Genomic DNA, 13296 nt, shown 5'->3' with positions numbered 1-13296 from the left:
CTCAAGTCGATGATGCCATCCAACCATCTCATCCTCTGTCACCCCCGTCTCCTCCCACTGTGAATCTTAACAAAACCAAATGCAAAGGGTACAGTCTAGACAACTACTGTTAGTGCCACTGATGTAACATTTTCTTGATTTGTCCTTTAGTTTTAAGGCAAACAGTTAACAATTTTGAACGAATTTATATCAGCTTGTAAAATATGAAAATTCAGTAAAAATATTTCACATAAAAAATCAATTCTGCACTCAACAAGAAATGGTTCGTGGTGCTCACCACATTTCACTGTATCTAATTTTTGACATAAAATTTCTTTAAGGGGTCTTGTGAAATGAAGTAAAGTAACTCAGTTCTAGTTGTTAGTCTTTGCAACACCTGTGTTCTCACTGTTTATTTCCAACCTGCTGTAGAAATCTAGGAATGTGTGTAGTGCTGCAGGGGTTGGGGACAGTGTGTCTTAGATGAGCTCAAGTGCTTTTAAACCCCCAAATCAGGCTTAGCTGAGTCCTGTGTGAGTCTGTGGGGGTAGGGGAAGGTTGGCGGGGAGCAGACTGTGACAGCAACATTTTCCAAATTAGTTTCTACATAAAGTATGTTTATTAAAGGGTAAGAGATGGAGCAGTACTCATTTGAAGCTTACATATGTATTGAATCTTAACAGTAAAGGCAGCAACTGTTTAGGTTTTAGGTCAACAAAGGATTTTTATCAGGATGGAGTGTTTTGTCCAATTTTGTTCGAATTGCTGGTGCATTGATAGTCAATAGATGGACCTTTGGATAGTTTAATTTTTGTTCAGTTTTGTGCAGTTGCACTCATTTCCTGTACCAAGTCCAACAGCGCCTAGAGCCCCGCTGTGGGAACCCTACCACTGCCTGCATACGTAGGCCCCCAAATCCCCATCTCAGCAGTCGCCTGTGTTTCCCACACTCCTGAAGTCCTAACATTCGTCGTTCGTGCTCCCGTCTGGAAATTTTGCACAGCTCACAGAATTCATGGATTTGTTTTCCTTTCCTTGCAACCAGGGAGGTGCCAGTGTTAGGGACCAGCCCCGGGGAACCTGGAAATATTCCCGCTCCAAACCCTTGCCCTCTGGGTTGCACACTTCCCCTCCAAAGAATCTGCAAGCCTCTCCTTCCCTTCACCCACTTCCTGAGATCTTACTCTGATGTATGCATGCTGTGTGTGTCCTGGGTCAGATGCATACATTCAGAGAAGCGGACCTCCATCATAGCACACTTGCCCTGGGTGGGTGGCAGGGTGCCCATGTTTCACAGGACCCCCCCCCAAGGATCCACACCCCCCAAAACACTTCTTCTGCCTTCTCCCCAGTCTCCCAGAGCTGTCCCAGAGCACCCCTAGACATGACCCCAGGGTTCCTGGTCTTGACCTCTCGGAGGACCAGCCCGGTCAGACCTGCCCTTGGGCTGTTTGGCTCTGGCCGACATCAGGATTTGTGACAGCGGGGTCAGGGAACAGCACCAGACTCCAAGCATCTCTCAGTTGTAAATGAAACCTGATCCCATCACGAGCAAGAGATTGCCTTTCTGCCTAGCAATGAGAGTGGCATTTAAAATTCAATATCAGAAAAGATATTGACGAGATTAAGGGCCTGAAGGAACTGATTTATGAGGAAAGATCCAAGGAATTAAATATGTATAGCCTGGTGTAATAGGATATTAGGCTCGGAGCACAATTTCATTTCTATGATCCGGTAGTCCTGTTATCAGTCATCTGAATGGTGGGGCTCTCTCCGAGAGACGTTTCTCCCCCAGGGGTCACCGAGCTAGAGGTGGAGAGGGAGATGCCCGGGTGGACCCTCGGGTCTTAAGGTAAATTGAAGTGCACTTTCATCCGCAGGGAGAAGCAGATGACATTTTTTTAATTTATTTATTTATTTATTTTTGACTGTTCTGGGTCTTTGAGGCTGCCGAGGCTTTCTCTAGCTGCAGCTAGCAGGGACTGCCCTTTTTCGTGGTGTGCAGGCTTCTCATTGCAGAGGCTTCTCTTGTTGTGGAGCCCAGGCTCTCAGGTATGCGGGTCACTAGTTGTGGTGCCCAGGCTTGGCTGCTCCGTGGCAAGTGTGATCTTCCCAGACCAGGGACTGAGCCCATGTCCCCCGCCTGGGCAGGCAGATTGTCACCCACTGTACCACCAGGGAAGTCCAAAGCCAGTGACATTTTAAACTAGAATAAATTTTGAGTAGTCTTAGCCTCTCACGTGACCCCCAAAATTCAAGCTAGTTCAATTCCATCTTTTCTGTATTTTCCTCCTCCCAAGGAGGAAAGTGAATGTTGTAGGTGCCAGGTGGTAACTGACTGTCCTTCCCCGAGCGGGGTTTCTCTCCTTTGTCAGGAATACTGTTAGCTGTGTCTGCCTTCAGGCAGAGCCCTGAGTGTGTGGTTGGCGGTCACTCTCAGTGTGTATCTACCTCGTGGCATAAGTCCATGTGACTTGCCACCAGTGTAAATTTAGAAAGTGCTCCACCACCACCACGAAAGGCACAAAGTCAGTGTCCATTTAGGGAACCTGTCAGTTTCACGCCAACCACCACCTCCACGCCTCAGCAGCTCACCGCTCCTCCCAAAGACTCCTGAGGTATCACAGTTCTGTGAGCGTCCGCTTATCATTCAACTCATTGGAAAAGACCCCGACGCTGGGAACGATTGAGGGCGGGAGGAGAAGCGGCGGACAGAGGATAAGATGATTGGATGGCATCGTCGACTCAATGGACGTGAGTCTGAGCAAACTCCAGGAGATAGAGAAGGACAGGGGAGCCTGGCGTGCTGCAAGCCCATGGGGTCGCAAAATGTCAGACACCACTGAGTGACTCAAGAAACAGCAGCTCATCATCAGACGTTGCTGGTGTACTTCCTACTGTGGATTTGCTCCATAGTCCATGATTTTCATGGGATCGAACTTTATACTATCTTTTAGTTATACAGACTTCACTTTAGTGACAAAAGTATAAAACGTAAGCAAAAATGACAAGGAGAGAGTTACAGTTTTTAAAGGAAAGTGAAATTCACCATACTGCTCACAAAGGATACATAAAAGGCATGTCCCATGAGGTACAAAAACAGCCTCACTCTGTAAGTGGAAAATGGTGAATGCCTAGGTGGAAGTCCTTGCTTGGAGGGTTTCGAACCTGGTGTGTCCTCATTTCCCTCTCATATTGAGGGTTTGATGTGGTTACCAGGGTAGAAAGTGCAGTTTGAAGCAGGGAAATTGAGTTGGGCAAGCGGTAGATCTTTGTGAGAGGCCATGGCTTCAGGTCCATGACTTAACCTCTGGGCACCCATGATTCGCCCATCTATAAAAATGGAAATGTGACCTCACTTATTCTGGGGCTCCAAATAACATTTGTAATGCACTTTGAATTTGTCAGAGAGAAAGACCCATTACACACCGAAGTCTACATCCCCAAAGAGCTTTACAAATGATCCTATTAAATCAGTGGCCTGGAAACATCAAGACGTGTCAGGTACTGCATTTATTTACCTGTTATTGTCCGCCCAAGTGTTTGCACTTGATTGGCATATGGATAATTGTCTAATTGGAACAGAGTCAGTTGTAACCACCAAAAAATGTAATAGTGCATCTGTTTAATGCCATACTCTCCAGCGTTAAATTAAAATTATGCTGCAGTCAGCCAGTCCAACCGAAAGGCTCTTCTGATTAAGTTCTTGCTGCCTGTGAACTTCTGTAAGGCACTTTGGTACTTAAAAATTCAAACCGGAAAGAACATTATACAGTTTCATAAATTTCAAGAGAAAAAAGACCAGAAAGCCTGACTTAAATGATCTAGTTGCAGACTATCTCATTGTTTTTATAGGGCATCTAGTCAAATAAGGAATGGCAGTTCTGAATTACCCCTGTTTTGAATACATAAATATTAGGTTCATGAATTGATGTTTTGTAAACAAAAGAAACAGTTTGAAAGAATGCAGACAGTAGTCTAGGGGTGTGTTGATTTTGTTTTACCTAGTGGCGGTTTTGGTTTATTTGTTTGCTTTTCAGTGGGACATGGGGAAGAAATTACATAATTATAAATTCACTGATTGGGCTTCTTTAGACTTTCAAGAAATATTCCCCTATAGCTTAAGGACAGTATCTATTACTTCCAGAGTAATGAATCAGAATGCCTTTAGTGGAACTGCCGTTTTCCTCTGAAGCTTTCATATACCCATATGTCTGGAACAATAAGTTACCCAGTGATAGATCAAATAGTTTTTGTTACTGAACTTGTTTTAGTTTGGTGTGTGTGGAGGGGGGGCGGGGTTTCCTTTGTTTTGTTTTTTTGCTAGATTATGGCTTAATCTCATAGAATTGGGGGAACCAGAGCAAATATTCACTTACCTCTTTACTCATTCATTCATTCATTCAGCACCTACTATATGTTAGAGGCAACCCAGTTATGGCCTCTACCCTTGGTGGATGTAGTCTAGCTGGGGAGATTCCTATGAACTGTAATATGTCATATAAAAGTGCTTTGGGAAGATGAAAGAAAACTAACTTTGCTTGGATGATTGGAGGGGGTTGTTACTGAGGAAGAACCCCAAACTACTGCAAACAGTTGTGCAGGCTTTGCCCTGAACAGGACAGCAGGCCAGATGGGTAAATGGGAATGAGAATAAGCCCCTGCTCCACTGCCCACCCATGTGCCTTAGTGAGGGGCCCTGTCTGCCTAGAGGGGGTAGCTCTTTTCTACATTATAAGTCATCAAGTGATTTGATTGTAGCCTAAAAGCATTCTTTAAGTTGACTTAAGTGTTCATTGCAACACTGTTTACAATAGCCAGGACATGGAAGTAACCTCAGTGTCCATCACCAGATGATCGGATGAAGATGTGGTACATATATACAATGGAATACTATTCGGTCATGAAAAGGAACAAAATTGGGCCATTTGTAGTGATGTGGATGAACCTAGAGTCTGTCATACAGAATGAATTAAGTCAGAAGAAAGAAAATATCGTATATTACTGCACATATATGGAATCCGCAAAAATGGTGCAGTTCAGTCCAGTCATTCAGTTTTGCCCAACTCTATGCTACCCCATTGCCTGCAGCACTCCAGTCTTCCCAGTCCATCACCAACTCCCAGAGCCTACACGAACTCGTGTGCATCGAATCAGTGATGCCATCCACCATCTCATCCTCTGTCGTCCCCTTCTCCTCCAGCCTTCAAACTTTCCCAGCATCAGGGTCTTTTCAAATGAGTAGTTCTTCCCATCAAGTGGTCAAAGTATTGGAGTTTCAGCTTCAGTTTCAGTCTTTCCAATGAATATTCAGGACTGATTTCCTTTAGGATGGACTGGTTGGATCTCCTTGCAGTCCACAGGACTCTCAAGAGTCTTCTCCAACACCACAGTTCAAAAGCATCAATTCTTTGGTGCTCAGCTTTCTTTATGGTCCAACTCTCACATCCATACATGACCACTGGAAAAACCATAGCTTTGACTAGATGGACCTTTGTCGGTAAAGTAACATCTCTGCTTTTTATGAAGAATGGTACAGATGAACCTCTTTGTGTGGCAGGAATAGAGACGCAGCCGTAGAGAACAGACATGTGGTCCTAGGCGGGGGAGGGGAGGCTGGGGCAAACTTAGAGGCTAGCATTGATGTATACACACTGTGAGTGTGTGTGTTCAATCAGTAAGTCGTGTCTAACTCTTTGAGACCCCATGGACTGCAGCATACCAGGCTTCCCTGTCCTTTACCCCGGAGATTTATGTCCACTGAGTCAGTGATGCTATCTAATCACCTCATCCTCTGCCACCCTCTTCTCCTTTTGCTCTCTATCTTCCCCCCAGCATCAGGGTCTTTTCCAGTGAGTCGGCTCTTCAGATCAGGTGGCCAAAGTATTAGAACTTCAGTGAATACTAAGGGTTGATTTCCTTTGGAATTGACTGGTTGGATCTCCTTGCAGTCCAAGGGACTTTCAAGAGTCTTCTCCAGCACCACACTTCAAAAGCATCAATTCTTCAGAACTTTATATCTATCAACTGTCATATCCATCTTTATGGTCCATCAATTCTTCAGCCTTCTGTATGGTCCAACTGTCATATCCATACATGACTACTGGAAAAACCATAGCTTTGGCTATATGGATCTTTGTCAGCAAAGTGATGTCTCTGCTTTTTAATATGCTGTCTAGGTTTGCCATAGCTTTCCTTCGAAGGAGCAAGCATCTTTTAATTTCATGGCTGCAGTCACCATCTGCAATGGTTTTGGAGCCCAAGAAAATAAAATCTGTCGCTGTTTCTACTTTTTCCCCTTCTGTTTGCCATGTACTGATGGGACCAGATGTCATGATCTTAGTTTTTTGAATGTTGAGTTTTAAGCCAGCTTTTTCATTCTCCTCTTTCACCTTCATCAAGAGGCTCTTTAGTTTGTCTTCACTTTCTGCCATTAGAATGGTATCATCTGCATATCTGAGGTTGTTGATATTTCTCCAGCAGTCCTGATTCCAGCTTGAGATTCATCCAGTGCAGCATTTTGCATGATATACTCTGCATGTAAGTTAAATAAACAGGGTGACAATATACAGCCTTGTCATACTCCTTTTCTGGTTTTGAAGCAGTCCATTGTTCCATGTCTGATTCTAAGTCTTGCTTCTTGACCCTCATACAGGTTTCTGAGGAGACAGATAAGGTGGTCTGATACTTCCATCTCTTTTAAAATTTTTCCACAGTTGTGATCCATGCAGAGACTTTTGCATAGTCAATGAAGCAAAAGTAGATGTTTTTCTGGAATTCTCTTGCTTTTTCTATGATCCAGTGGATGTTGGCAGTTTGATCCCTGGTTTCTCTGCCTTTTCTAAACCCAGATTATACATGTGGAAGTAAAGCCTAAAATCACAGGGGATCAGAGAAAGTATGAGATGATTTTAAAAGATGAAGAATCTTGATATTATTAGACTGACAGATGTTAGAAGGCTAGGTAGTGTAAAGTGTGGGCACAGTAACTCATCCAGCACTGGTGAGCGGGAGACTGTACAGCCATTCTGTGTAGCCGCTTTGGCAGTGAAATCCTCAAGCACGTCCTGTGAACCAGCAGATCCACTGCTGGACACACACCAGGGAAAGTCTCCCACTGGTCCAGAGGAACAAGCACCAGCATCTCCCACCGTAGCCCTGACAGGGGGCAAGAAATGGGGGTAATCTGAGTGGGGCTTCACTGGGAGAGCGGAATAGGTATACCTGGGTGGACATACCCCGTAGATTATTACGCAGCCACCAGAGGCAGTAGTTAGAGATATATACATATCAACGTGGTTATCTTAAAAGAATAGTGCTTAGGAAAAGACATAGTAAACAAGAAACATGGCACAGCCACTTACATGCAATTGCATACCCACAAGACCACAGTATATGTTTTGGAAAAACACATTCAAATAAAAAAGAAATTAAAAACGGTTTCCTGCATATGAGAAGAGAAGGAAATGCAGATGATTCCTTGGAATCACACTGTTTGATTTAAAAAATTAAATTGGAATTACAGTTTAAATTCAAAATTTAATTTAATTCCATGATCCCACGGAAGAGTGAGATAAGGTAGATGCTAACCTGGGAAGTGAGGTCCAGGGAAGGGAGTGTGTGTGTGTGCGCGTGCGCGTGCGTACTTGCACACACAGTCATGTTTTGAATGAAGCAGTGTTGTAACGTGTGGGTGACATGGCAGACTCCACTAGAGTTCTCGCCTCCCCTCTGATTTATTCACAATGTTGGTAATGACACCTGAGAGTTGTGTCCAAGTAGTTTTCCTCTTTGTCGTTTCCTCAACCTTAATTAAGTTCATTTGCTTTTTTTTTTTCTTATTACTAAAGCAGTGTCTGCTCCTTACCAGACTTACCAGAAAATTATAAGCCAGACTAACAGAAAGATCCATGAACCTACTCACCTACAGAGAGTATCCAGATGCTTTTTTGTTTTGCAAAATTCAATGAAGCCCTCATGCAGGGAACGGTATATTATGAGTTCCTTCTGTGTCCAGAGACACTTGTGTAACTTCATTTTTAATGGCTGCCTGGCTTTCTATTGTCCAGGGGCACCGTCCTTAGCGTGGCCAGCCCCCTGCTGCCAGACATCAGTTGTTTCTAAATTATGCTACTTCACTTACAGCAGTGAGTGAACAGGAGCTGTTGAAGATAATTCCCTGCCTCCATTCGGCTCATTTTTAAAGGAGTCTTCAGGATTGGATTCGAAATTGTCTAATGACACAAAAAATCCACTCAGCATCGTGGAAGTCAGAGCACCAGATCCCTTCAGAACCATTCTGGGGCTGGTCATGAATGAGAATAAGGAAACAGGATCATTCCCCACCATTTGGAAAGGGTCATTTTCATTACTTGTCATGGTGCCAAAGTACAATACGGCCCCCTGGTTTCTGCACTGTAATCAATTGGTGCACAATTAAACCACATAAGGTCTAAAGGGAGCCTGTGTGGGCTGTGTATTGCCTCATATGGGCAATGTATGATAGGGGCAGGTGGTGAACTAAGAAGCCCTGAGTGTTTTCAAAACTGCAGGGAAATCCCTGTTTATGTTTAAATCTATATCCTGCACCAGATGAGGGGCCAGGACAAGCAAGCCCAGGGGTTAAGACACAGTGTGTTTTTCTGAGCGCTTCCTGTCTTCAGCATACCCCCTAAACTAGCAGATTTGAAGATTTGATTTAATCCTTCCAGTTGGTAGATTTGAGCCCCAGGAATCTAGTGCCAGTGTTTATTCCAGCCTTGGTAGTTCAGAACTGGCCAGGCAGCTCTACAGCCAGCTTGTTAAGCCCCAGAAACAGCAGCCTTGGAGTGGAGATGACTACACACTGACATTTCCTTGTCAGTAGGGCACCACTTGTTTTGTGCCGGAGCAGAAGAAACCCACATTTGTCTTTGCAAACTAGCCCTCTGTTGTCAAGAAGTTCTGAATAGACACACTGTCTCCAGGGCCTGTTTGGAAGCTCTTGAATGTGTTCTCCAGCCTGTGTCTATATTAACAGAGAACCGCTTTACAGAGAATTAGCGCTGGGCAGCCCCATCCTCCTGGCAGGCCAGGTGAGCCTCTGCGTGAGTTACAGTTGATGGGGGCAAGGACCGCTCAAGCTTCCAGCAATGCCTTCCGTGCCCTGCTTCCAAATAGCAGTGCAGGCCATAGCTGAGTGTTTTGACAGCTTATATCAGCAGTTTTCTCAGCTGATATATTGATTGCAGTTTGGACCTGAGTCCTGCTGATCTAATAAAACATCACCGTCATAACAGAGAAAGTAAAAGTCTTGTTTGTGGTCCCAGCCACCTGGCGAAGCGGCTTTACAGAGCTACTCTAAAGCTAGCTGTAGGGTCCATTGTAAACTGATGTAACCTTGGGCATGGACTAATTATTTTCAGTGGTTTTTTTTTTTTAATGTAATCTCTTCAGTTATCAATGTTCTCGTTTCTTACCATGATTCTGCATGTCAGGTTGGTTTATTTTGCTTCCTTGGTTCTTGTCGCAACAAACATTTGGAACAATGGACTAAAGGGTTTAAAACAACAGACAAGTTACAGCTCAAGGAAACAGATCTTTTATTAGAGAGATAGTCCCCAAGACACGGCAGCAGGCCAACCGTAAAGGAGTCATATTCCTCTCCCAATACCTCCTGTCTTCCCTCTTTTTATACTTCCTGTCTCCTCCTTTGGTTGTGCCCTGTCCAAAACAGGGCTTGTACCCACCACCAGTCAATGGAAGGGAATGCAAATAGGCATAGGCTCACGGCTGACAATCGCAAGTTATATAACAGCAGGTTCTGTCGTGTATGTCATCTCATAATTGAGTCTGTTACAATCAGATGCATATATGTGTAGAATATTCATGAACCCTTAATGGGCTCCTGGCTGCCTAAGGTTACTAGAGGAGGCCCCTGTGGTTAGTTTGTATCCCCTGTGTGCTAGGACACAGGTTCAGGAGGTGGAAAAGTCTCCCTGGTTATTTTGTAGCATGTCTGTGAGCTCTCCTGGGTGCCTCTAGGATGGGGTTTAGAGATCAGCTTGCATCCTTTCCAGCCAGGGCACCCCTGGTTGCTCATGCCTAACTTCCTACCTAACATGCATTATTTTTATAAATGTGCATCTGTTCAAAGAGAAACAAAGGTGCCCTCCCAGACACTGGCACAAACGTTGTGCATCAGCGTCACCAGCAGCCTGAGGCTGTGGCCTGAACCGCATGCTCATTACCCTATGTGAAATGCACATTTTAAAAAGTCAGCTGAAGTCCAGATTACACTTTGAGGCGTGTACAAAATTTTTTTCGTGTGTTTTGGAATGGATGTTCTGATTATCTTACAATATTCCAGTTGGCCTGCTATCTTATCGTAAACATCCTTTAATTTCACAGCAATTGCTGACCATCCAGGAGGAGTTGAACAACAAAAAGTCAGAACTGGAGCAAGCAAAGGAAGAGCAGTCACACACGCAAGCATTACTCAAAGTCCTCCAGGAACAAGTAAGTGAAAGCCACAGCTCCGACCCCGAATCAGTTCAAACACAGACACGCGCTTCCCTGTGTTTGACGCATGCGCAAGCGGTGGATGAAGTTAATCTGCAGTAGGATTAGCCTGGACCATCCCAACCTCCCAGCTTTGCTGCGTGGGATTTTTAATCTTATCTCCAGCATCTCTGTTCTCACTTTGGTACCTCTTAGGCCATTCAAGCCTTCCAGCGATCTGTGAAACTTTCTTCCAGAAGACAAATGAATTTTGATTAATTTTTAAAACATTGGCGATGCAGATAAATTTCAGAGCAAGCAGCTAGTTTCATCTTAAATCTTATCATGAGGAAAATGAGTTTAGCATAGCCCATGGTCCTCCTGCAGACATCTGAATAAAAAAGACTGATTCATAGCAACTTTAAAAAAAAAAAAAAAACCCACAAAACTCTCCCCTGTGCATCAGGGCACTTATCTAGCCAGGGTGAGCAACAGACCTTTTATACGAAGTTTGTAAATCTGATCATTTCATCCTGGCTTTCTCTGATACTAAAGTGTGGCCTGACATTGATAAGTGGATTTGAAAGTATTGTCTTACAGCGGGGTAAGATGGATTGCCTGGCAGCTGAGTGAAATCTAAGCCCCGTTATCTACACAGGAGAAGCCAGGCAAGTTCCTGAAATACTTTCCTATTTCTGGCCTTCACAGGCTGCCCATGAAGTAATGAATGGCAAATGGAAGGGGAAAAAAATCACATGTAGTAGCCCCCAACCCTTTGGGGGTAGTCAAATTTAGATTGCTTTAAAATTTTCACTTACCATGATATATGAGGAGGTCCTTTGTACAACATAAATCACTTCAAAAGTGATTAAAAAAAGAAAAACTATGAAGTTGGGGAAGTATGACCCTAGTCCACTGTGGCTCAGTCACTGTACAAATGATTTTTTAATGGTTTGAAATCAAGAAAATATATTTTCAGTCACTTTTTTCTAAAAGTATCAGTGAATTGTGAGAGAACCTTGAAGGTATTGGATAGTTTATAAGCTTTTTTAGCGTTGGAGGAAAATCCTTTCTTAAACTAATCATTATCTTTATGTGATTAAGACAGATTCAGTAGCATAGACTGAGTCTGACTGTGTGTGGTTTTGGAGAAGTTAGATTGAACCGGGAAATCCTGATGACTAAATTCACAGTGACCTGCTGTCTAAGAGACCTGCAGTCTTTCTTCTGTTCTGTTCTTTCTTCCTTTGCATTATGAAAAAGCTTCCAACAAATTGGAGCAAATTTGGTCCAGATTTGCACCTGATCAAACATACATGTCCCTGAGCTTTGTTGTTTTGTGTTTTCTCTCTCTGTCTCTTTGATTTACTGGGATGAGGAGGGGTGAATTCCTCTTCCTCTAAAGGACTCCAGTCCTTTATGTTGATTTGAAGTCCAAACCCCAGTCATAAAAATAGACGCTAAGTTTTGCAGATCACATTGCTACATCCTTGTCATGACACGCGTTTTTAAAGAGCAGTGAGCACACATAAGCTTTGGTGAAGCATCACACTTCATTCTCCATTCCTTAAAAAAGAAAAAGATAAATGGGTAATGTGAAAGAGATTCAGAACAACTAAAATCATTGAAGACCTAGGAAGTATGACTGGAGAGGAAGCATTTTAAAATCTGCTGTGCTAATGGGATGGCTCTTTTTCAAGCAAAGGCCCCAAGAATACATAAGTCTAAGAGGGCCCGTCGGTTGCTGTTTTCCCAGGAGCCCCTCGGCTGGTGCCCCCATTTGTCATTTTAGAGACGAGAGCAGGCAGTGGACATGTTCCTTCTGTCCCCGTATAGCCACCACCCACCCACCCACACACACATGTACAGTTAGAAACACACCTACCTCTGCATGGGCTTCCCTGGTCGCTCAGCTGGTAAAGAATCCACCTGCAATGCGGAAGACCCGGGTTCAATCCCTGGGTTGGGAAGATCCTCTGGAGAAGGGCATGGTAACCCACTGCAGTGTTCTTGCCTGGAGATCCCAAGGATGGAGGAGCCTGGCGGGCTACAGTCCACGAGGTCACAAAGAGTTGGACATGACTGAGCGACTCTCACTCACTTTCTGACACCCTCTTCTTAAGCCCAGGTGTCCTCAGACATGATGCCAACCTCTCCATCTCGAGGTGAGCAGCAGCTCCAGAGGGGACAGGGGGTAGGCTGGTGCGGGCAGAGAGGCCAGCCCACCACCCCACTCAAGGAGGACACGTGTATATCCCACAGCAGAGAGCAGGCAAATGGGGAGTGAGATCTCACACGCACACACACAGGGCACAGTGAAGTAACACTAAGCAGGACAATGGAATTTATTTAAGCAGAAGGAGAGCGATGGGTGTGTTTGTGATGGGAAACATGTGAAGGTGGGACAGGGCTTTAAATAGAGTCCGTTCCTTCCGCTGATAAAACAGCAAAACCTTCTTCTGAGCCAGCCCTGCTCTTAACTCCCGGAAGCACGAGTTGCAAGGTGGGATGAGCAGCGAGGGAGATGGTGAGGGCCGCCCATGGAAAGAAAACTTCCAGATCAGAAAGCAGGGGTTTTGAAGTCCCTTCGTGCCCTCTGACCAGCTGCTCCTCCTGTTGCCGAGGTGCACTTGGCTTCCCACATTTCGCACATGCTACCTGCTCTCCCTCATCCTCGTTGTGTGCGGAAACATCCGTGCTGCCACCCTGAGGACCCCTGGACAGAATGTCTCTTTCTCAAGCGTGATGATGTGGAAGTGAGCCTTCTTCGGCTCCACGGATCCAGATCCGCAGTCAGCTGGCCCCTCCTCAGCCCCTTCACGTCGCCACGGCTTTGGC

At 44.7% G+C, this 13296-nt stretch overlaps 1 protein-coding gene across 2 annotated transcripts in view; it reads left to right on the top strand.

Moving 5' to 3' along the window:
- Nucleotides 1–13296, top strand: part of ENOX1 (ecto-NOX disulfide-thiol exchanger 1) — a 662416-nt gene that overhangs the window by 577262 nt on the left and 71858 nt on the right. For both annotated transcript variants that reach the window (XM_040267197.1, XM_040267198.1), the window contains one exon: nucleotides 10369–10476. In XM_040267197.1, coding sequence (XP_040123131.1) covers nucleotides 10369–10476 — 108 coding nt within the window. The remainder of the gene's footprint in view (nucleotides 1–10368; nucleotides 10477–13296) is intronic.

This window comes from Oryx dammah, unplaced genomic scaffold (genome assembly GCF_014754425.2).
Source record: "Oryx dammah isolate SB20612 unplaced genomic scaffold, SCBI_Odam_1.1 HiC_scaffold_24, whole genome shotgun sequence".
Taxonomy (NCBI): Eukaryota; Metazoa; Chordata; class Mammalia; order Artiodactyla; family Bovidae; genus Oryx; species Oryx dammah.
This window is presented reverse-complemented; position numbering and strand designations above follow the sequence as displayed.